General features: G+C 45.9%; 1 protein-coding gene across 2 annotated transcripts in view; it reads left to right on the forward strand.

Annotated features, from left to right (window-relative positions):
- The window catches only part of DPYSL2 (dihydropyrimidinase like 2), a 53,600-nt gene extending 35,910 nt beyond the window's left edge, over positions 1 to 17,690 (forward strand). For both annotated transcript variants that reach the window (XM_050910131.1, XM_050910132.1), the window contains 10 exons: positions 552 to 613; positions 1,774 to 1,854; positions 2,765 to 2,833; positions 7,403 to 7,523; positions 11,038 to 11,194; positions 11,357 to 11,498; positions 11,719 to 11,889; positions 14,736 to 14,915; positions 16,376 to 16,541; positions 17,213 to 17,690. In XM_050910131.1, the coding sequence (XP_050766088.1) occupies positions 552 to 613; positions 1,774 to 1,854; positions 2,765 to 2,833; positions 7,403 to 7,523; positions 11,038 to 11,194; positions 11,357 to 11,498; positions 11,719 to 11,889; positions 14,736 to 14,915; positions 16,376 to 16,541; positions 17,213 to 17,304 (1,241 nt within the window). In that variant the 3' untranslated portion in view covers positions 17,305 to 17,690. The remainder of the gene's footprint in view (positions 1 to 551; positions 614 to 1,773; positions 1,855 to 2,764; positions 2,834 to 7,402; positions 7,524 to 11,037; positions 11,195 to 11,356; positions 11,499 to 11,718; positions 11,890 to 14,735; positions 14,916 to 16,375; positions 16,542 to 17,212) is intronic.
- The last annotated feature ends 5,509 nt before the right edge of the window (positions 17,691 to 23,199 follow it).

The following is a 23,199-nucleotide window of genomic DNA, read 5'->3' on the forward strand; positions in this document are numbered from 1 at the left end:
GAGGGAAAGCCAACTTAGGAGCACTCCCTGTGCCTTGGTCAGCATGAACATGGTGGAGGGGGACATGCTTACAGACACAGATTTCCCATTGCTCTCGCAGGAGGGAGTGGGGGATCAGGCAGCCAGGCCCAGTCTCTGCTTTTGTGCGTGATGCGTTTTGCTTATATTTTTTACTCAACCTCCTACAGTGCTGAATCCACAGAATTATTCTTATTTCAGTGTTAAGTGGGAGCCTAGGGGTTTAGCCGTCCCCACGGCTGGAGTGCAGGCTCCTCTGTTCTCATCAGTTGCGTTAATAGATGCCACATGGCTGAGGAGATCCTGGCTTTACGCTGTGATCTGTTGAGAGTGCGTGTGTCTGTGTGCGCGCACATGTGTGTACACGTTTCACAGCAGATTAAAGTAATTTATTTGTCTACCCATCATTACTGTTTGCTGGGGGGCTGATTGAGGGGGATGTGTTCTCTCTACGAGAAATGGTGTGTTTCGTAGCTTTATCTGTGCCTGCAGTTTGTATGTCAAAGATAATTCCTTTGCTCTCTTTCTACTAGGTGTGAACTCCTTCTTGGTTTACATGGCTTTCAAAGATCGCTTTCAGCTAACTGATTCTCAGGTAGGAAGGCTTAATGTTCACATGCTTCTGTCACTGCAAGCTGTGCATTAGTCACATATAAGAGTTTAAATTAAATACACTGGGATCTGACATTCTCTTCTGGTTTCAGTCTTTGTGTGCATAACAGTACCTAAGATTTGCCAACAGTACCCAGAGCTCTGGTTTGAAGGTTATTTTTTTAATAAAAAAACCCAACCACCAACAAACCCTGAAAGGCTTGGCTGGGGAAAGCAATGGCAAAACCCTCATTTTGGGAGATCTAAGGTTCTATTCCAGCTCCTTTGGTGTGGAAGCAGTGGCAGTTTTATAAATTGCTGCTTTATGCCTAGGCACAGGGCAGGACAGTGAGATCTCTGGCATAACTACTCTGTGTTTATAAGCTGAAACTGATCCTGGTCCAGAAGTGGGTTTCTGGCTTTAGTGTTAGAATCACTGGGACCTTAAAAAGGAATTGCCCTCCCGTTTGCTCTTCTGGTGGATACGTTTGGGTACATTTAATTGTTGAGATGGGCAGTTTATATTTCTAAACGTGGTGGGAGGAGAGGAATGCCTGGGAGTCATTTGGAACAGTGTAGGAGGCAGTGGTGTATGACAGTTATCTCTAATGACTCTGGTAAGCATTTTAATGAGTGACCACTGACGGAGCCAGCGTCAGTTGTGGGTTACTCAACCTGAGCCCTCTCAAACTGGTTGCTGGAGTGGGAAATCAGACTGCTGCTGTCCCAGGCAGTGAGAGGGGTGGGTGCAGGTTCTCCGTGAAAATCAAATGTAAGGGGTTTTTTTTCATGCCAGGCACCAGTAAATGAAGGCACGAAACAGATACAACTCTGTGAGCTCTTTAAAATCACTCCAGATGTAGGCCTGTGCCGTTGCTGTTTCTTCCTCCAGTGTGGTAAATATACCAAACCTGGCTTTAGAATAGTGCTTCTTTGCCCTATCAGTAGCATCCGACTGTACAGATTGGGAAATTCAGTTATAGGCAGGAAAATGGATCATATCTCTCCAGCAAACCACATCTTACATTTCTTAATGTTTCTCTTTCTCTTTTCCATTCTGCAAAATTCTGTATGCTGAAGGAGTCTGGAGCATACACTTTATAATAGGTGTGTACCCGAGTGTACACTCAGGGTATATTGTAATGAGTGTTTTCTGTCTTCCAGATCTATGAGGTCCTGAGCGTAATCCGGGATATTGGCGCGACAGCTCAAGTGCATGCTGAGAATGGTGACATCATTGCTGAGGTATGTTATGTTTATTCTGTGGATTATTAACTTCAAAATGCTGGGAGGGATTTAAACTCTTAATTCCTTCTTTGCAAACAGAAAATCACCAAGACTTTTAAAAGCATGGCATAGCTGTATCAAGGATGCAAGCAGAGCTGTACATCAAATCTTATCCCCTTCATTACCCCTGATAAAGCAGGTTTTCATGGCAGCTTTCAGTTTGCGGTGGATATCGGCCATCTCTGCCTTTCTCCCCATAAGTGAAAGACTGTGTCACTTGGGTGTGACTGTCGCTGTGTACAATAAAATGTGCTGTGGTAACTAAGACCAGGGGGAATGGGAAGGGAAATAGCTTCATACAGTACCTGGGATGCTGATGTTTGGGATCTGTTCATCCTTTAAACAGCAACAAAGAAGAAATATTAATAATGTCTTTGGATTTAATCTGATCTCCAACTCATTTTATACATTATGTCTCAAGCATGCAAAACTTGGTGTTGCAGAGGATTTCTGCATTGTCTGACTGGGGGAGAGCCCACCTGAGTCTTTGAGCCCAGTGGCCTGCAGTTGCAGGATGATTTTTTTCATGAGATACTGTTTTGCCACATCTTAGAGATTATTTTATAGACGCAAATGAGTAGTGAAAGTTGAAGGGCTATGAACCCAGTGTGAAGCAAATCAAAGTAAAAGGTTTCCCTGACCTCCTGTGAACAAATCAGCAAGGGTTTTGTGAGCTCTGGTTATTCTCAACATGGGAGGTTGGACAAGACTCTGGTTGTAAGGCCCTTATGTAAAGCCCCATGTGATTATTAGCTAGCACAGATGCCTAGGATCTCACTTGTACCTCTTTCAAACATCTGTGTTTGCTGCAAGAAAAAATGCGTGTTGCTTTAAATCTTTTTCCTGCTTTTTTTACTCTCTGCCTTAGGAGCAGCAAAGGATCCTGGAACTGGGGATCACGGGCCCTGAAGGGCATGTGTTGAGCAGACCTGAAGAGGTGAGGACTTTACTGCCTTTGCATTTACTCCCCCAATTTATAACATGTCTGCATTGCTGTCAAGTACTTCATATTGGGATGAATGTGGCCGGCAACACGATTTCATCCTGGCTGTAAACATTATTGCTATGTGGGGTAAGGGAAGAGGCTAAGACACTTTAGGGACTAACTAGTAACTAGTCCCTTCTAGAGACTAACTGCTATGGGTACTTACGAGGAATTGAGGAGCTCCCTCAGCTTCTGTACTGGAGAAGGGGACATCTCCAGGGAGTCATTCATCCAGCCTAAGATTTGATTCACCCTCTGGAAAAGCTCATCTCTTTCTGTTAATTATTGGAGATAGTCTGTAAACGCTCTGCTCACACATCAGGTATCTAAAGTGAAGTGAGATGTGTTTGAACCACAGAGCCCATGATAAACACTCAAGACACAGAGAACTGTTGGTACTTAGCGCATCTTCAGTTCAGCCCTTTGATAGTCCAAACTGGAATCCTACATTAGGAGAGGTAGAAAATGTTGACCCTGCAGCACAGGTAGAGCGCAGTCTACCTGAATCAGCAATTCCTTGATTCATCTGCTTCACAGGAACACTTTAAGACGAAGTCCCTGAAGAATTACATGTTCTGATTGATGATGTTGGTCTTTATGGAGCTAGACCCTGCAGTTCTTGTAGTTTCCCATCACTTTCTGTCAAGTTTTGCATGAGTAAAGACTTCAGAATTTGGGTTTATGTAGGCAGGATTCTGCCACTGACTTTTCTAGATCCCATCTCTTGGGCTTCTCTCTTGGTCCTTATTTTATCAAGACTTCCTCTGAATCAGCAGAAATTTGTAATATATGCCCAAATCCTGACATTCTGTCTTAGGCACTTGCATAGCTTCCATTACCATAGTATTTGATCAACATTGTCCGGATGGTGGATTTTTTACACCAAGGGACTAAGTTTGCTGAAGGCACAGAAAGTACGTACCAGAGAGGGGAGCTAATTCTCAGATGTTAGCCCAGCACTTTAATATAGTTAACCTCCATGCTTCCCCACTGATTTCTCTAGGGTCAAGCACCCCAATCCCTCTCAATCCCTCTAAGTCTTTAAAATAAATCTCAAGAGTAAGAAAGAACCTTAAAACTTTGCTTTTCAGGTCAGTTCCCATTGCATTCTTCATTTCCAGTCTTTCAGTATGTCTAAGCTAGACATCTCACCATGGCATTCGGGGTTTGTGAAGTCCATCTGTTATGTACAAGTTCTTTCTATTCCTCCAAGATATTGGGGCTTTGCTGACTACCAGATGCGACAGCTGGAAGCTGGGTGTGTGAGATCATCCACACGTGCCCCTCTTGCTCCCTCTCTATTTCCTCGCCTTGGTTCAGACAAGCAGCATCCAGAGACATTTCAGTAGGAATATAAATCATTCAGTTGCTTCATGCAGAAGGGGAAAAAAAATGCTTGACTTGGGCAGTATGTGAATCCTCACAGAATTTGTGTTTGGCTCCGGGAGCTGGGATTTTTTGCTTCCTGAAAGTTGTGAGCAAACACCTGCACTGAGCTTTCCACCCATCCACCCCTGCATTTTTTTTTTACATAGTTTTTGGCTTGCATCAGGAGAGCAGGAACAGATGCTGACATGACACTTGGGGCTCATCTGTGGAGCACCCCTAAACTTTTGTTGACTTCAAAGGAAGGCTGCTCTTTACCTTAAAGGATCTGCCCTCAAACTAGCCAAGTCTTGTCTGGCTACTTCAAAGCTCGTCCTTAGTGGAGCAGGAGCTTTAAAAGTGTGAACTGTGTGGTTCCCTGGCTTGGTTGGTTTGTTACATCTGTGCAGAAATGTGTTCTTTCTCAGTATAGCAAGGAAGGCTGCCTGAGGACATGTGGCTGCCTCAAATGAGGATCAGTAAAGCCTCTTCCCAGTGTCACTGGGCAGCCTCTGTGCAGCTGAACTCAGCTGTGCTGTCTGCCCAGAGTGGAAGCATTTGGTCCAAAATTCTCCTCCTTGAAAGTCATAGGAAACAGAGCAGGAAACGATGTCATCTGTTTCCCTCCCCTCCTTTTCTCCAACGCGGGAGTTACTTTGTGTTTTTAAAAACATACAACTTCCTTTAAGCTGGCTGATGATAAAGGCCAGATTCAGAGGGTGGCAGCAGATCCGTAATTCCTGTTGACTTCAGTAGGAGTGGATGTTTCTTGGCATCCTTCTGGGGTGCTGTTAACACTAGAATTGGCTTTTCACGCTGCCCCTCACAGAGTGTAAAGCCTGTCCTAAGGACTTCATGATAGTTGTCATCTTACTGAAGAGCTGCTTAATTCAGACCTCCATCTACAGCAAACTAGCAGTTGTTGTTGAACAAGTCTAAAATATTTATTAAATCAAAACTCCCACTCAATTCAGTGAGACTTACGTCAGAATGAAGCATTCGGGGTCTGGCCACGTGCGTTTGTCTTACTTGGAGCGTACACACCTTCTGAATTCCCAGGTTGAGCAGCAGGCATGAATTAAGGCTTAAGTTTCACCGCTGACTCACGGATTTAGCTTGCTCACCTCGGTAACCTGGGTTGAGCCAAGGTGACAGTATTCAGCACGTTGTTCCAGCCAGCAAAGGGAGCCTTAATTAAGACACCACCATCCCAAGACAGCATCACCCATCACTTTCTGGAAAACTCTCCCCCTCATAGCTCAGATCATTCTGTGATGACTTTTCAGAGCGATCCATCATTTTTTGTTTGTATTTTAGCCACAAAAACGCTGAAAGCACAAGCAGTCCAAGTGCTCCAGGAAATGTCTGTCTTTTTTTCCAAAAGAACTGCTGTGCTAGGGCTTCTAATGCGTACTGGTAATTGCAAACATTCCCTTTTGGACTAGTCGTTGGGTTATTGTTATGTGCCTGTCACCATAGCATCTGGGCACAAGGCATGAATTCAGCAGCCTTGTTCTCTTCTGTGCAGAAAATATTCTCCTCCTGCTTAGCAGTTGCTCAAACGCCTTTTGGTCAAAAGCCCGGAGGTGCATGTTGTTTATCCCTGCTTTGCAAGTGGGGAAACTAAGGCACAGTGTGGAAACGTGACTTCCAAGTGCTGCAGTGACAGAGCTGTGCGTGGGCCTGCTTTAAGTGGGCAGTTTGCAAAGTGATGCCATTGCCTGGAAGCATTGGCCTGTCTGAGTTTTCTCCTTGTCTCTCAGGAGGGACAAGTATGCTTTTCTTGGCTCTTCCTTTCAGCCTCCGTCTTCCCTGCAAGTGCTGCTGGCTGTGGCATACTCTAGTCAAATGTCCTGGAATAAACACCTTTCCTTGCAGCCTTTTTCATTTGCGTGGGGCAGCTGGGCTGGAAAATGTCTCCTTCTGTATATCACCCTGCCTGGGGAGGGTTAGTCACAAGCCCTGGAGTGGTGACAGGCTAGGGCTTTAACCCTTTTGGCACTAGAGACCAACCTACTGGGTCTGGGGGGCTGGTTTTCTTTTAAAAACTCCCAGCTGTTGTCATGTTGTTTTTCTTGAGCGGTCCAGCTGCAAACAGTGCAGTGTTACAAGTGGTGGCTTTGTCCCTGTGAGCAGAGCTCTTCTGGGCACTTGGACATCAGTCTGGCAAATACGCAGTTTCCTAAGCTGATGGGTTCCTAGTCTCAGGTACTTCTTTTGGTGGATCGAGCACAGTGCTAGGAGCCAGCAGTTAATGTGTTCTGATTCTGGGACTGATGATGATTTACGGCACTTGGCCTGCAATAAGTCACTGTAGAGGAGATTTTCAAAAGTGCTGAGCGTGTGCCAGTCCCACTGGAGTCCACGGGAGGTGCTGGTAGCCTCTTGCATTTGGGAATCAGGTGGCTGATTGCTCTGGGTTTGTTTCCTGTGTTGTTCGCTTGGAAAATGTCTGTGGTATCGCAGGCTCAGTTCTCCATGGTAGTAGGCACTATGAGCATTACCCTGCTGTTAAATCTGTCGTCTGGGCTGCTTTGATAAGGATGTGTGATCTCTAAAAGTCGGCAGAGTGATGATGTTCATCCTAAGGCTGTAGTTATAAAGTGACCCTCAGTCTTGCTGAGGTTATCTCTCTACACATGCAAGAAAAAGTCGTTGATTTATGGGGTGGTTCACACTCTGTCAGATCCCAGGCCAGATATTGTAGTGGAGGGTACAATTTAGAAGGCTTGTTTGCAAATGTGGCTTACCAGAGTATGTGGCTACAGCATCTCTCCTCCGCGTGGGCTGGAATATGAATAGTTTTGTTGAGTCAACATTTAGTTGCTTATTTTTGTCTAGGTTAAAGAAGGGACTTAATCATTCTGACCTTGAGCACCTGGAGTGTTATTTTAGGACTTAGTCTGCTTGCAGAGAAACTTTGAAGCAGCCTGGGAGAAAAGGTAGTAATGAGAGGGCACTACAGCTTGATGTCATTTTAATTATCGTGATTACACTGTACATTTTTCTGGCTCAGAATCGGAGAGGTGGAGAGTCTCTCATCTCGGCCCTGCACACCTTGTTTTCCCATGAAAGCAGAGGCTGTGACCCTCTGAATTGAATGGGATATGCTAACGCGCGGGATGTTACTAACTTGCTGCTGACTTTGTTTCTCAGGTGGAGGCAGAGGCTGTGAACCGGGCAATAACCATCGCCAACCAAACCAACTGCCCCCTCTATATCACCAAGGTGATGAGCAAAAGTGCCGCTGATGTCATTGCTCAAGCCAGGAAAAAGGGTAAGTTATTTCCCTTGGATGGAAGCGCCCTATTAGCTCATGCAGTTCACCTCCTTGCCAGCATAAGCTTCATCCCTACAGGCAAGGTTTCTTTTTCCAGTGTCATCGTCCAGGCTGTTTTTTAAAAGGTCCAAAGCAACTTCTTCTGTCTCATCTCCCACAGACAAGTATTCAGTGGTCGTTTCGGTGCCAGGAGCTGTTTCTTCTGTTCAGCCTAGAGCCTCTCTCTTCATACTCATCCTACCACATTGAGCCATGCGCTTTCATGTTATCGCAGGGTAATTCCATGCTGTCTACATTTAATGAATCCCCCTGGAGATTGCAAGCTGTGTCCTCCTTCCAGCTGCTGTGGTCTTTGCTTGGTGCTTTTTGCTGAGCTGCTTCCTGGGGTCAGAAGTGATTGCAAGAGTCCTGACGGAGGTCTCGACTCACAAGCCCTGTTGGATTTAGTTGGAGTAGCCAAAGAGGTTACCGACTCCAGCTATCCATCCACTGTGCTCCTTGCTTGTGAAGTAAATACTCCTCATGTGCTGTAACTCACAGCCTGGCATCCGAATAGGAATTGGGATCAGTAGTCTGGGTTAGGCTGGGAATTACAATTGCCTCTGATAACTCTGCCTGAGGATGCTGCAAGAAGCAAGACTCAGACCTGCCGTGGATGCTGCTGCCTTGTGTCTCTTCTCTCTAATCGAGGTCTGTGAGGGAGCTGCGCTGCTCTGAGCGATGCAGTAGCTTCTCCCAAGTCCTGACCCTGCTGTCTTGCCCCCAAGGAGCAAGGGTTACAAAGCACAGTGAGTGCCTGTCTCCCTGCTTTATTCTGTGACTAAACCCTTCATTTCTATTTAAAGCGGCTCTGGGTGGGTGAGTAAGCAGAAGGGATGATTTTCCCCCTTCTTTCCTCAGAAGGGTTGGATTTAATTTTATGCAGTCTAAATAAGCCTGAATGGATATACAAATGACATCACTTTCCATCTGGGTGTTTGGTGCGAGAAGAGCTAATTTCCTACCAGAGCAAACAGATTTGTGTTTGTGTATTGGCTCAGAAGTATTTTGGTCCCATGATTCCTGTTAAATGAGTTCAGAGTTGGTGAGGAGGACTGATTTCCAAGGCATCTCTTTCTGTTCGTGGCGTGGAAGCAGCTCAAGCTGTTCGGGATAAGCCTTCCTCTCCTAGCTCCATTAGTGGAGATCATGCTGAAATGAGAAGATGTGTTGACATGGCAAAGTGGCTGCATGTTGCATTACCCGAGAAAACAACTTGATGTTATTGTGCAACTCAGTCCTGTAAGCCAGGGAAGCATCCCTTCCTTTTTCTAGGTAAAGTACTGGAGACATATGCACCACAGAGATGGAGCAGCAACAAAAACACCTTCTTGCTTTGCTCACTGTCCCCTGAGACCACTAGCTGGCAAGTAGAGAGGGGCATGGGGATGAGGGACCATACACTTCTATTGCAGAAGCCGTAAAACACAACCTGACTTAGGTGGATATTACCCTGCCTGTGAAAGGTGCTGGGATTGTCCCAGATGAATGATGCATGGAACTCACTTTACTTAGCCTCCTGAGTGAGCTAGCTTACGCAGTTTTCATTCAGATTGCATTTTCTCCTTATAAGGAGAATTTGGGGTATAAATGGCACGCTGTTCTCTGTTCTTTTATTTAAATAATTCAATTTAAATGCTGTGCAGTTACCCAACTGGGTAACCCGGGAGGGCCACACACACTAGCCTTGCCCTCCCAAGCAACAGAGGAAACATAACTGAAGACTATCCAAGGCAAAAACAAAACAGAATTGATTTGCTAAATGGAAAAGAACGAATGTTATTTAAAGCCAGATGTTCCCGGTGGCATTTGTATGGAGGAGATTCCCTGCAGACTCTGTCGTTGGCAGATCTAGGCGCTCAAAACATTGCTCCCTGCAGAACAATCCTCCCAATGTATTGGCCCACAACAGGCCTCCCATTAATAGCCAGCGTGTGTTTTGCCTTGTTCTGATTTCGTAACCCTATTTGTGGCAAGTGATGTCAGATGGCCTCTTCCTCTGCTGGTGGATCCCCTCTGACAAAGGCTGTTCCTACACCTCCTGTTTCAGTGTGGTCCTGGAAGCAGCATGAAGCCAGTTAACGCATCGTTCTGCCTCAGCTAATGCGCTCTTTCCCAGCTAGCTTGAGAGCCTATAGACGTAACGGCAGCTCAGACAATATGGTGAAAGAAAGATCATATTTTTTTACTCTGCACGGTGAGGTGTGTGAGACCCTGCTGGCCAATTCTGGGGTTGCCTTTGCCAGTCTTTCCTGATTGAAGTATTTAGGGTTAGTATTTTAACTACCCATGTCTTTTGCAGGCAGATACAAATACATGAAGTGTCTGGGCTCAGAAGCCAGATGGATAGCTATTTAACAGAGATTTCAGGAAGGTTGCATTTGGTGAGCAGATCTGTGGGGCTACCAGCTTGCTCCGCTTTTGAAGTTGCAGCATCTTGCATCTGCTTGGTGTGCAGATGTTGCTGGTGCATTCCAGCTTGCAAAGTATCATGGCCTTAAGGATCCGCTGTTCCTTCATGTGGTTCCAAAAATGTTAATGAAGAGGAAGGATGCACTGGTGGCTAGCGCACTGGACAGAGTGTCAGAAGATCCAATTTCATTTCCTAGTTCTGCCACACATTTTCTGTGTACCCATGGGGGAATCACTCAGTTTCCCTCAGCTGCATTTGTGAACCAGAAACACCAGTACTTCCTCTGTGATGGGCTTTCTCTGTAGGCAGGAAACTTTCCTGATAGGAGTTTCCTCTTATCTGATCTATGCACAGAGCCTGCTCCAAGAAACTCAGCCGTGTTAGATCTTTAATACATACACATTTATAAAAATATTGCAGGCGCTATTTTTTTCGTTCTTTTTCTTCCAGGTCCCTTCTAGATCAGACTGGATCTCCTCATGCTCTTACAATTCCCCTCAGCCTCTTTCATAAGGTTCTTGGCCCAGGATACAATACAATGAATCTTTACAGTAACCCTTTCAAGCACAATTAATCAGTGCCAACCTCAGCAATTGTGTAAAGGCATTGTGCACATTTTGCTGCTCCAAGCTCTTATAAGTAACGATATCTTTATTATTAACTCGGGTATTTAGTTGTTTGGATACTTAGTCTGAGGGACTGATTTTTGGAAAATGCTCAATGTTTCCTTAGAGATCTCAAGATAGACATGTAAATTAAGATTTTGCTTGTGAAAACATGCCCCTAGTAACATAACACAGTTTCTGAGGAGCATTGAACAGGCCAGGAGTTTAACGATGTGTGATCATCTGGTTATGCAGGCCAGTGAATTCAATCCAATGCTGTGTCTCCGTGATCACATACTTAAGAGAAAGTACCAAGAAACCCTGCAGCGTGCGATGCTGGCGTAACTTACCCAACTTGTACCATTTCAGAAGGATGCTTTGTGCCTGGAAGCCAGGCTGGAGATGCATGTTGCTTGATGCTCACAGTGGCTTTGTCTGTATTCTGGTCCTGTAGGCACTGTGGTGTATGGAGAGCCCATCACAGCCAGCTTGGGTACCGATGGATCTCATTACTGGAGCAAGAATTGGGCTAAGGCGGCAGCTTTTGTTACTTCCCCACCACTGAGTCCTGACCCAACCACTCCTGATTTTCTCAACTCGCTACTGTCCTGGTGAGTAGAGCTCTTTGTGTTCATACAACATGTGCTTCATCATGAGACAAGTGGGTGATAAAAATAATAGCTGTGGTTGCCAGCAAGCAAAAGGCTGTTTTACCTTGAGGAGTAAACCTGTGACAATAAAATATCTTAAATACCTATCATTGTCTTTCCCAGTGGAGACCTCCAAGTCACTGGCAGTGCCCACTGCACCTTCAACACTGCTCAGAAGGCTGTTGGGAAGGACAACTTTACCCTGATCCCTGAAGGAACCAATGGGACTGAAGAGAGGATGTCCATCATCTGGGATAAGGCGGTGGTATGTCACACGTGTCATAGGCTTAGGCTGCAACTAGACATTCAGAGCTGACAGAGCTGCAGCAGTGTGTATTAACTCCCCCCAGACCCTCGTTATGGTCCTTCCGCTTGAGGTTTTTGCCCCTATAGAGATCATTGGGAATCTGCTGTGTTGTCAGCTCTCTGCTTTTCAGAGTGGTCCCCACCTGGCTAATGCAGTGACTCCTTTCGTCTTTCCCCAGGTGACTGGCAAGATGGATGAGAACCAGTTTGTCGCTGTGACCAGCACAAATGCAGCTAAAATCTTTAACCTGTACCCGCGGAAGGGCCGTATTGCAGTGGGCTCGGATGCTGATCTGGTTATCTGGGATCCTGACAGTGTCAAGACAATCTCTGCCAAGACTCATAACATAGTAAGGATGTTTTCTATGATGTGAGCTCTGCTGCTCATTTCCTCCTCTCTTCCTTCAATGTCAGACTGTACTGCCAAGAACTAGAGCTCATGACAACTCAGGGCTTTGTTTTCTCGATGCCCCAAGCCCTCTCTGGTCTTACACCCAGTACAGCTCAGTTGTGCGAGCGGAAGGGAAGATGATTGAGCCCAAATCTGAAATCACATGAATACCCAGAGATTCCCCTCAGAGAAGAGAGATTGTCTGCTCTTTCTGAGTTTTGGATGCTGGGATCTGAGCACACAGAAAGCTCTTTAAATCTTCTAAAATATCAAAAAGCCTCTTATCACAATGTGTCATTTATGACCTTCTGGCTCGCTAGCAGTGGGAATGTGAACTGCCCCTTTTCTAGTCGGGGTCAGTGAAGCTTGTCAGCTCGTGGACACATTTGCTGGAGAGCTGATCCAGATCAATGAGTCTGAGTGGATTTACACCATGTACTGATCTGGCACGTGTGTGTGGAGTCATACTTAGACATGATTTTACTGGTGATCATCCCAATGTTAGTTGGCACAGGGAGGCACAAGGCAGCACCCAGACCAACCAGACCTTCCCCTTATTTCTTCTGCGGCTTTGTGGTGGCACTGTTAGAGGCAGTGTTTGCTTGTGGCCCGCAGCTGTGTCCCATACCCACATACCTGGCTCCTACAGTGAAAAAGCTGTCCCACCCCGTGGGAAACTGCAGAATGGTCCCAGTGCAAAGGTCTGGTTGGAGTCTCCCTGTGACATTCGAGCACTGTCTCAGAGAAAGCAACCACTGTTCGCATTTGTTGACGACTTGTTTCACTGCTGGCGATGAACCTATGGAATGTTTCCCTGGAAAAAAACTCCTTGTTCTTTTTTCCGTGAATGCTTTCATTCACTCTGGAGCTGAAGGAGCAAAATTTTCTTCCACACTTGGATCCCTGGGCGCATTCACAAAGAAACGTTTTTTAAAGGTTTGGTTCACTTCCCTGTGACTTAACTGTGTGTCAGAATTGGTCACAGATGGCCTGGATTCATCCTGCCTGTGCTTAGACTTCTAACAGAGGCATCCAGACTCAGAAGTGTGGTCACTTCAATCACCTTAGAGGTACTTCCAGACTCATCACACCTCCAGTCTGGAGAGGAACGACTTAGAGGGGGGAGCCCAGGGACATACTGCTATTAGGTGCCAAATTTAGTGGTCTGAACCCAGTTTTGTGCTTATGAATGGCTCAGAGAGCTGAAAGTAGCTTGCTGGAGGGAGTATTTGAAAGTCATTGCATTTAATGGCTGTTGTCTTTAGGAAATGAATTGGACTCTTTAAATTTCCTAACACAAAACTCAGAGACTTTATCTTTTGTGGATATGCTCCAGTACAATCAGGATTGACTCCATGATTTTGCCATGGATCTGGGCTCGGCTGAAGGAGAACCAGATCCACCATGGAGCGACCATTCAGAAATACTTTATACGCTAAGGACTGCAGATCCCCCTGAAACTCTTGCACCATGTAAGAGGCCTCAGCACTCAATGATCAGCTATTGCCAAAGGCTGCATCTTTAAGTTGTGCCAAGACTATGGAGGATGAAGGGCTCTCGTTTTCCAGTGGTTTGTTTAGAGCTTGAAGGGCTGTGTAAGAAATTGCAGCTTTTTTCCTTACACGTCTAGCTCTAACCTCTTCCCTGTCATTGCATCGCCTCTTATACCTGGCATTACACCTGTTGGGCGATTCTTTTGTGTCTCACACTGCACGTGTGCCTTGTGTTGGAGGAGAAGTTGATATGAGTGATGCCTTCAGAGTCAAGGCATCCTGGTTTGGTCATGTATAAAACAAAAGCCCCTTTGAAAGTCAGGCAGAGCTGTTGCTGTGACACAGGGAGACGTAGTGATTATGTGGCATCAGATGATTGTTACTTTTTTAAATGCTAGAGCAACATGTGGATATTTTCCAAGAATTCACACTGCTCTTGCCACTGTCTGGCAAGGAAACATTAGGAGCTAGAGAGGGAGATAGTGTTGTTCTTGGAACCAGCCTAATTCATAAGCTTCTAACCAAGCCTCCTCCTTTGCCACCACAACTTTTTTTCAGACTGGACCTGGTTCAGTGTCGGTTTAACCGCCATTCTAGCTAATTGTAAATCTGCAGTCAAGCCTACCCATACTTATAACACACTTCAAGAGCGAACTCCATTATTAACTCAGTAAAAAAGACCTGGATTTGTCTCAGAGATGGTCACTAGAGTAACAGTCCCCAAATAATATGGTTGTAGTGCATCTCATTCCAGGATGCTTCATGGGTGGGACATTTACCAGTGATTTCTTTAAAACTTGTCTTTTTTCCGTGGTGTAACGTTTCCAATCCTGTTAATTGAGGATGAGCAATCCCATTAGAGTAAAACAAGATTGTCCTGGTCCCTGACCCATCAACCAAAACACTGGTTTGAAATACAGCTTTTCAAAATTATCATTATTTTTAGTATGAAACTCAGATAAAACTTTATTTGGCTCCTGAATCCCCTGCAATTCAGAAGAGAGAGGTGCCTAAATGCATTTAAACAGGTAGGCTTTGAGATATTCTCATTTGAAACTGTATTTCCTCTTTATGAATCTTGTTGCAGTGGAAATTTTGCATGAGTAAATCCTTAATAAATTTAGACTGATAAAAAAAAATCAGCCTTTCTATTAAACCACAGCATTTCCAACTCAGGTAAATGCTGTTGAGTTTGCTTCCATCTGTCCTTAAAGTTTTGGCAATTAGCATGACTGGTGATTGCTAATTAAAGCACAGCAGGCTTTGCTGGGATGAGTATGTTTGCCTCATGTTGTCTTTTTGTTTGTTCTAGTCTCTGGAGTACAATATCTTTGAAGGCATGGAGTGCCGTGGGTCTCCCTTGGTGGTTATCAGCCAGGGGAAGATTGTGCTGGAGGATGGCAATCTCCATGTCACCGAGGGATCTGGACGGTATATCCCCAGGAAACCGTTCCCTGACTTCGTTTACAAGCGCATCAAAGCAAGGAGCAGGGTGAGTATAAATGGTTGGATGCACATTTGTTCTCTCACTGAAACTCCTGAGTTAAAGTGGGTGGAAAACAGATGCTGTCCCCTGGTTTGCAGACACACACTTCTGCAACAGAAAATGTTCCCTGGATAGGAGCCATATTTATCTCATTCCTCTTTCATTTTTGCTATTCACTTGAGTCATTACAGGAATATGCTTTGGCTTGAGCTTGGATTTTCTGCAGATTTTATTTTTCTGCTCTCTAATTCTTATTCTCTGTCTTGGGACACCTAGACAGCTTGTGTCCAGGAACTGTCCAATTTGGACATGAGTCAATCTGCAAATAACCCGGCAGGCTTCTCCTGTCACAGAAGTAGCGAGAGAAGTTATTGATAGCATTTATATATCAAACCTTTCAGCAACAATTTAGAATTCTAATTTATTGTTATAGATACATTATGCTGCTTTCCCTTCTGTCAGATATGATCAGATGCTCTTGTCTGGTGACGGGTGAGTCACAGGCACAGCCTACTGACTGTTTAAATGTGAGAATTTTCTATTTTTAAGAGGCTAAAATTGTTGGAAAAGTGTTTTTCTAAAATACACCCATTCAGAACCGAAACTGCCTTTTGATATGCCTTTAGTTGGTAAAAACTGACAGAGAAGATGACACTGAACTGAGCTGCAACTTAGTTGCTGGGAATTTAAGAAGTATATTTCTAGATGAAGTCAGATTTCTGAGGAGAAAAGTATTTTGGTGTTTGAAGTGTTGCCCTCTCCTGGACAAAACCAGAGCTGTGTTAGTTCTGTGGACTGTAGGTAATCTTCACATTCCCTGCAAATGATCTTTCCTTAATTGTTCTTTTGAATAAATTGCAAGTTATCAAAATTACAACCTCAGATAATTTAGCACTGCAGAGAACAGATCTGTGGTTTCTGTTGTGTTCTGGTCTCCCACAGAAATACGTGTCTGACCTATAAATCCAATTGGGCAGCATCTCAACTGGAATAATTGCATTTAACCCAATCTAAAGCTCCCAAGCTGGCGATGTGAAGCTAGCCTGGCTCCTCTTTATGCAGACCTGCCTCTGTCTCAGCATTGTTTTGCTTTTTGGGGATGAGTAATAAGTTTCATTTGAGAGTTGTCAGGAGCCTTTAATACAACAGCAGGTAGGTTGAGATCATTAAAGGACAGAACTGCGGTGCAGGGGACAGACTGGCTGTCTTCTGCAGGCTGCTCACACCAGCTAGCAACTAGCTGGGGCCACAGCAGCCCAGAGCGCGTTTCATTTTATCCGTGCTGCTTCAGAGACCAGCTACCACCCGAGGAGCAGCGCGGAGGAGATGATGGATGCTTTCAAATCCTCTTACCAAAGACAAATCTTGAAATGTGTGTCGTTGGCTTAGCAACATCTGGCCGGCTGTTTAGTTCTGTTTTGAAGGCTGTTTTGACCCTGAAGGCTGCCTGCTTCTGTGTTTTGCAGCTGGCCGAGCTGCGGGGTGTGCCTCGAGGCCTCTACGACGGACCCGTCTGCGAAGTGTCGGTGACACCGAAGACCGTCACACCAGCGTCTTCAGCTAAGACGTCTCCTGCCAAACAGCAGGCCCCACCTGTGAGGAACCTGCACCAGTCTGGATTCAGCTTGTCTGGTACATTGGGGCTAAATTGCTTTGAAATCACAGCTTGTTTATACTCCCATACTCTGAATTAATTCTGCTGAAATTGGAAAGCAATGAGAGAGACTGTGATGTGTTTTTAGCTTAGAGGTTACCCTTTAGAAATGAAGAAGAGCAGTATAGGAGCTATCATAAAGTCCTGCTTATTTTCATGCTGTGGCATGAACGCTGAGTACCCCATTGCGTTCTGGGCTCGGTCCTCAGCCGGGTGTCTGAAGAGGGCAGATGGCACCAACTTCAGCAGAGCTTTGCCAGCTGAGACCAGCTGTGGATCTGGTATGTGGCAGATTTGATTTCTCAGCGTGCTGTTTCAGTGCAATAGGGGAAAACTACAAAAAGGAATAAAAAGGCTCGCTAAGGGAAAACCATTTAGCCAGCTCTTATCTGTGCAGGGCTGGGTGGCTCAGGAGTGTGGTGCGGAGATATTAATGCAGAACAGGTTTCAGCAGAATTAAGGCACTGGAAGCCAGTAAAGGCTTTGCCTCCAAAGATGATGCATTTTGGTGCACACCGTTGGAGCCTGGCCTAAGAGGACTTGATGGGTTTCAGCGCAGCCGTGGTCTCCTGGCTCCCTTGTCCTGCCACTTGCTCACCTCAAACTCTCGCTGGCCTGGGGGACCTGACGTTGCTTCTCTCTCCCGCAGGGGCACAGATCGACGACAACATCCCGCGCCGCACGACTCAGCGCATCGTGGCACCGCCCGGCGGACGTGCCAACATCACCAGCTTGGGCTAAGGACCGACCCCTTCTGTGCCCGCCTAGCGGACCAGGGGACGGGGGCACCTGGAGACCCTTTTTGATTCTTTTAGAGCCTGTGACAGTTACTGCGGGCAACCGGTGAGGGGGAGCTGAAGTAAGGCGCCTCTTTCAGTCCCCTCCAGTTCCCTCCTCATCTTCACCAACCCCTCTCACTTCCCCCCTCAGCCCCTACACATTTAAAGAAATAAATCCTGTTTTGACACCTCTGACATGCAAAAGTAAATGTAAAGAGGATGTTCGAGATATGTGGCCTCTGACCCATTCAGCATCTTTCTTTTAATAAAGGAAGGATAAAGTGAATTTCCCGGGAGCTGCCTTTAAGACACACACAAAAAAGGAATAAATAAATAATAAATGTAAAAAATAGCTTTTTTTTTTTTTTTTTTTTTTTTTTTTTAATTGTTAAGCAGAAGAGTAGTTCAAGGGTTTTAAACTGGATATTCTGTAGGGTTCTGTGTTCCAGCAGAATAGCTAGGCAAGCACGAAGGGACACGAATCCCAGCCTGTCTGTAACCATTCCCCACCACCGCCTTTGAGGTCACTGAATAGCTGTCTGCTGCCAAGAGAGAGAAGCAGGACCCAGCAGTAGGAATTGACAAAGCGCATCGCACCCAGCCACCGGGTGAGCTAGAATCGTTGGGGACTTCGGTTCTGTTGGTTTGGTTTTTCATTTTTTTTTTCCTTCTGGATTTTGCTGCAAATTAGGTCCTTGAGGAAACTTCTTTTTTATGTTTGTGTGTGTGTGTTTTAATGTGTTTGTATCGTTGTGTTTACGAAGCCTTATCTGAGAACTGGGGATCTCCCTGTTCTTCCCGGTCCTTCCCGAACCTCATTCAAGTTACAGACTCCCGCCAGTGTCGCTGCCACTGCCACCCTGGTACTTCAGGTATTCCTAGGTTGCATCATTCCAGCCAACGCTTGCCACTTAGCTGCAATGGGAGGTCGCGGAGCAGGTCCATAAGCTATGATCTTCACTTTAGCGTACTAGGTCTTGAGCTGGTGCAAACAAAGGGGCTGGATACCAGCCGAGGAGCTGGGACGGAGTCCCTGAGAAGTTTTTAGCAGTTAGTTTGTCTTCTATACCTGGAGGTGGAAATGGATAAGCAGGGGGCCGTGGGCAAAGAGCAACATGTTGCTTGAAAGATTTCTGTAGCAGCCGTGTTCCCCCTTCCTGGCCATCGATGAGTAGTTATTTAAAGCTTTACGAGAGCTTACCTTTAGCTCTCGTCGAAAGGCTGGTCAGTTGAGTGTGTGCCCGAGCATCTGTGGCAATTCCAATTCGAGTCCAGATGCCCAGCTGTTGTAACTGGGAGCCTCAGAGCAGCTCGATGGGTCAACAGCAGCTGAGAATCTCTCATACATGGTGCGAATTTCACAGTCACTCATTCCTTCAGGCATCTGCATTTGTGCAAAGATTCATGAGAAGGCCTGGTGTTCCCCACCCTTCCTCAGATGCCTGCTGCCTCAGATTTGAGAAACCAGAGGCCATGAGTGGTCCTTAAATGAATTTAGGAGCCCCAGCTTCTGTGGCAGTCAGCAGGATCTGGGCATTTAACTATCTGGGACTGAAGGTCTTTTAGCCTTGGTATTGGAGGCTTATTATTTTCAGGACACGGAGAATAAATCTGCAGCATTAGATTCCCACTTAAACTTAGCTGGAGGGCTCGGCGGTCCCAAGGACTTGGCCTGTCTCTTAGCACAGAGAGCTTTTCTACCCGCAGTTAACACAGCATTACCTCCACTGTCGGTATGCCCTGGCACTTGGCTGCATCTTCTGCTTTCTCTTCTTTTTGTACTTTGCCACGTACATTGACCTTGTTTTTCCGTATTTGTGAGTATTCTCTTAAATGGTGTTTACAGGTTCTTTTAGGGAAAAAACTATCTATATGAAGGCTTTTAAGAAACAAGTACCAAATTTGTTATGAAGTATCAATGCTGGGATTTGCAAAGGATCTGGAAGCTACTTAGGTACCCAAACCCTCCCAGCTTCAGCACCTAATTCCTTTAGGCCCCTTTGAACACGAAAGTTAAGAAAAACATTGCCATATTCATCCATGCATTTTGCATTTAGGTTTAACTCTTGGGTCTTTTAGTTTTGCATAAAAGAGTTTGCACTTTGTTTGTTAAGTAATCCGTGAACTTAATATATATTGCAGCTATTTTCATTTTTTTTCACCTGTATGTTAAAATCAATTTGAACGAGTTGGGGAGAAAAAAAAAAGAATTGCAGATCCGTTTCAATTCTACGAAACACTTGCGGCTCTTCAGTATTCACTTAAGTCTTCCTTTTTTTTTTCCTTCACTGACTCATGATGACTTTTTAGTTTTAATTTGTTCTTCAAAAGGAAAAAAAAATCACAAAAAAAGATTTTTGCAGGCTATGTAAGCATGTTTTTTCCTGTGAGAGCTTGTCTGCTTTGTGTCTGTTTAATGAATGTCATATGTAAATGCTTAAAGAAAAAAAAAGACGATGACTTAATTAATTAATTAACCGCAGTGACTTGAAGCTCTAAAAATAAAAAAAAAGTAGAATTTAATACTAGCTGGTTTTAACCCTTGGATTTGTGATTGTGAACCATGAGTGGAGGAGCTGTAAGTGCTAAAGCTGATCATGTGTGTAGACAAAAAGAAGTACTGATATTTGACCATTGTCTCAATGGCAAAAACCCCCACCCCAACCCCAAGTCTTGTGTTTTATTCCTTAAGAACTCTGTGTTATATTACCATGGGAACTCCTAATAAAGACAAAATGTTGTTGTTTCACTAGGTGCATCTGTGTCTCAACGCGATACCTGTTCTGTGTAACTGCGTACCTTGGCTGGTGCCCTCAAGAGATAAAAACTGACTGAGCTCTGAAATCAGCATTAATGTAGGCTCATGGTAGTCCTGTGTAGGAGTGAGATGTACAGTAGCAGAGCTGAAGATAAGGTCCCACGGTTCCTTGGAAGATGGTGACGGTAAAGAGGAATCAATGGTCCACAGTGCAATTTCCTTTAGAGAAAAGCGAGCCTCTTCTCAGGGCAGTTGTCTTGTTTAAAACAGTATTTGGCAAAGCAGAGACATTTGCCTGAAAAATCCTGGCTCCACATTGCAGAGATCACTGATGAAATGCAAGCAAAAGAAGCTAAAACTATTGGCATAGCCCTCGGCCCTCCAATGTGTTTCTACTTGGACCCTCCTAACAGCCATGGAGGAGGGGAGAGAAAGTACAGCCGTAAATAGAAGCCACACACAGATAACTGAATGGGGAGTGTTAGGGCTGGCTGGAAAAATGCCAGGGAAACATTCAGCGGTGGTGGTTGGGTTTTCCTGTGTTGCAGAGATGCTGTGAGTGAGAGCGCAGCAGATCGTGGGAAGGGCTCAGAAAGAGCCAGCATCGCTGTCAGACGCTCAGACCAGTGGTTGCTGCATCCCTGCATCCACCAGATCAGCCCTCTCGGTGGTCTTCCCCCAAATCCGAGCACAGCTGGCGTTTGCAACTGACTTTGCAATGGAGCTTAGCTCTTGTTCCTTGTCTGAACAAAACCAAATGTTTAAGCACTCTGTGAAATGCAATTGGCTTTCTCCACGCAGCTTTAAACCTGGCACCCCTATCCAGTGGGAAGTTTTAAGAGGGTTTCCTTTTTATCTGTTGAGAAGGGACAATGGTCATCCACTAATAAAAAGACTTCTGGTTAATGTGGGGATCCTGGCTCTGTCACCAATGACATGCAGTTATTTGGCTACTGGCAGCTTAAATTAGATACTAGCACATATGCAATCAAATCCCACAGAGCAGGGTTAGTGGGTTGCTGTGTATAAAATTTATTAGCCTGTCCCAACAATAATATCCCAATGAAAGAGATGTTCAGCCTAAAGCACTGGTGTTTAGTTAACTCACATCTGCAGAGCCTCTATTTGTTTTTTATTCTACCACTATTTCTTCCTTCAGCGCCTAAATTGGAAAGAAAGAAACCTCTTCCTCAGGAAATCAATTCCAGGGACTCGGTGAACCTGGTCCATGTTGGAACAGGCTAAAAAATATCAACTGAAGCGTATAGAAGTTTTTGATGTCAGGAAGAAGTCATCAACAGCCAGATCTAAACCTAACGTGTACTGAGGAACCAAGCCAGTGAGAAATCTCGGGAAGATACTCAGGTCAGTGGGGCAGTGCTGGTTTGCTGCTACAGAAGAGCACAGGAATAGCCGTATTTTGTCAACCTGTTAATCCAGGTAATTCCTTATGCTGGCAGCAATGAGGCCCAGCTCATGGCTCATTACGGGCACACTGATTTGGCCTCCCATTGACTGGTCTGCGGCCATGCATGTAAGACCCAATACAGATCTAATCTGATCTTAACATTGATACAGAATTAGCGGCTAAAGGAGAAGAAAGAAAGTAGACGATGAATTTGACTCCGTGACCTGGAGCACTAGCTGTCAGCTCGTGAGGAGGGGGGGGTTATCAGAGCTGAGGACAACATGGCTTGATTTATTCCTTAGTGGCAGAATGTTTGGAACAATAATTGTCACTAGTCCTTGCATCTCAGCTGTCCTGCTTCAGCGTGTGCTGAGACCTAGCGCAGCATTTTCAAAGGCAAGGCTTCTCTGACCTGGGGCTCATTTGTATCTATAGCTGTATGTGGTGGGTTGACCCTGGCTGGACGCCAGGTGCCCCCCAAAGCCGCTCCATCCCTCCCCTCCTCAGCTGGGCAGGGGAGAGAAAATATAACAAAAGGCTCATGGGTCGAGATAAGGGCAGGGAGATCACTTGCCCATTACTGTCACGGGCAAAACAGACTCGACTTGGGGGAAAAAAAAAAAAACCTATTACCAGTCAAATCAGAGCAGGATAAAGAGAAATAAAACCAGATCTTGAAACACCTTCCTCCCACCTGTCCCTTCTTCCCGGGCTCAGCTTTACTCCTGATTTTCTCTACCTCCTCCCCCTGAGCGGCGCAGGGAGACGGGGAATGGGGGTTTCGGTCAGTTCATCACACGTTGTTTCTGCTGCTCTTTCCTCCTCAGGGGGAGGACTCCTCACACTCTTCCCCTGCTCCAGTGTGGGTCCCTTCCACAGGGTGCAGTCCTTCAGGAACAGACTGCTCCAGCGTGGGTCCCCTGCGGGGTCACAAGCCCTGCCAGCAAACCTGCTCCAGCCTGGGCTCCTCTCTCCACGGGCCACGGGTCCTGCCAGGAGCCTGCTCCAGTGCGGGCTTCCCACAGGCCACAGCCTCCTTCAGGCATCCCCCTGCTCCGGCGTGGGGTCCTCCACGGGCTGCAGGTGGATGTCTGCTCCACCATGGACCTCCATGGGCTGCAGGGGGACAGCCTGCCTCACCATGGTCTTCCCCAGGGGCTGCAGGGGAATCTCTGCTCCGGCGCCTGGAGCACCTCCTGCCCCTCCTTCTTCACTGACCTTGGTGTCTGCGGAGTTGTTTCTCTCACATATTCTCGCTCCTCTCTCCGGCTGCAATTCCTGCTGCACAGTAACTTTTTCCTTTCCTAAATCTGTTATCCCAGAGGCGCTGCCACCGTCGCTGATGGGCTCGGCCTTGGCCAGCGGCGCGTCCGACTTGGAGCCGGCTGGCATTGGCTCTGTCGGACACAGGGGAAGCTTCTGGCAGCTTCTCACAGAAGCCACCCCTGTAGCCCCCCTGCTACCTAAAAGCTTGCCACGCAAACCCAATACACTATATGTATCTGTATAAAAGCATATATATGTGCCTCTGTCTAACCCAACCGGTTTTGCAGCAGACGGGGTTAATTTGCACTATTTTCCTACAAGCCAAAACGAGTGTTTCTGCAGCGTAATACCTTCCACCACAGTCATTTGAGGGTGTCTGAGTGCATAGGCCCCCAAGGCTCCTTGGCAATATGGACCTAGTTGCT

The sequence above is a fragment of the Gymnogyps californianus genome, chromosome 23 (assembly GCF_018139145.2).
Source record: "Gymnogyps californianus isolate 813 chromosome 23, ASM1813914v2, whole genome shotgun sequence".
Lineage (NCBI taxonomy): Eukaryota > Metazoa > Chordata > Aves > Accipitriformes > Cathartidae > Gymnogyps > Gymnogyps californianus.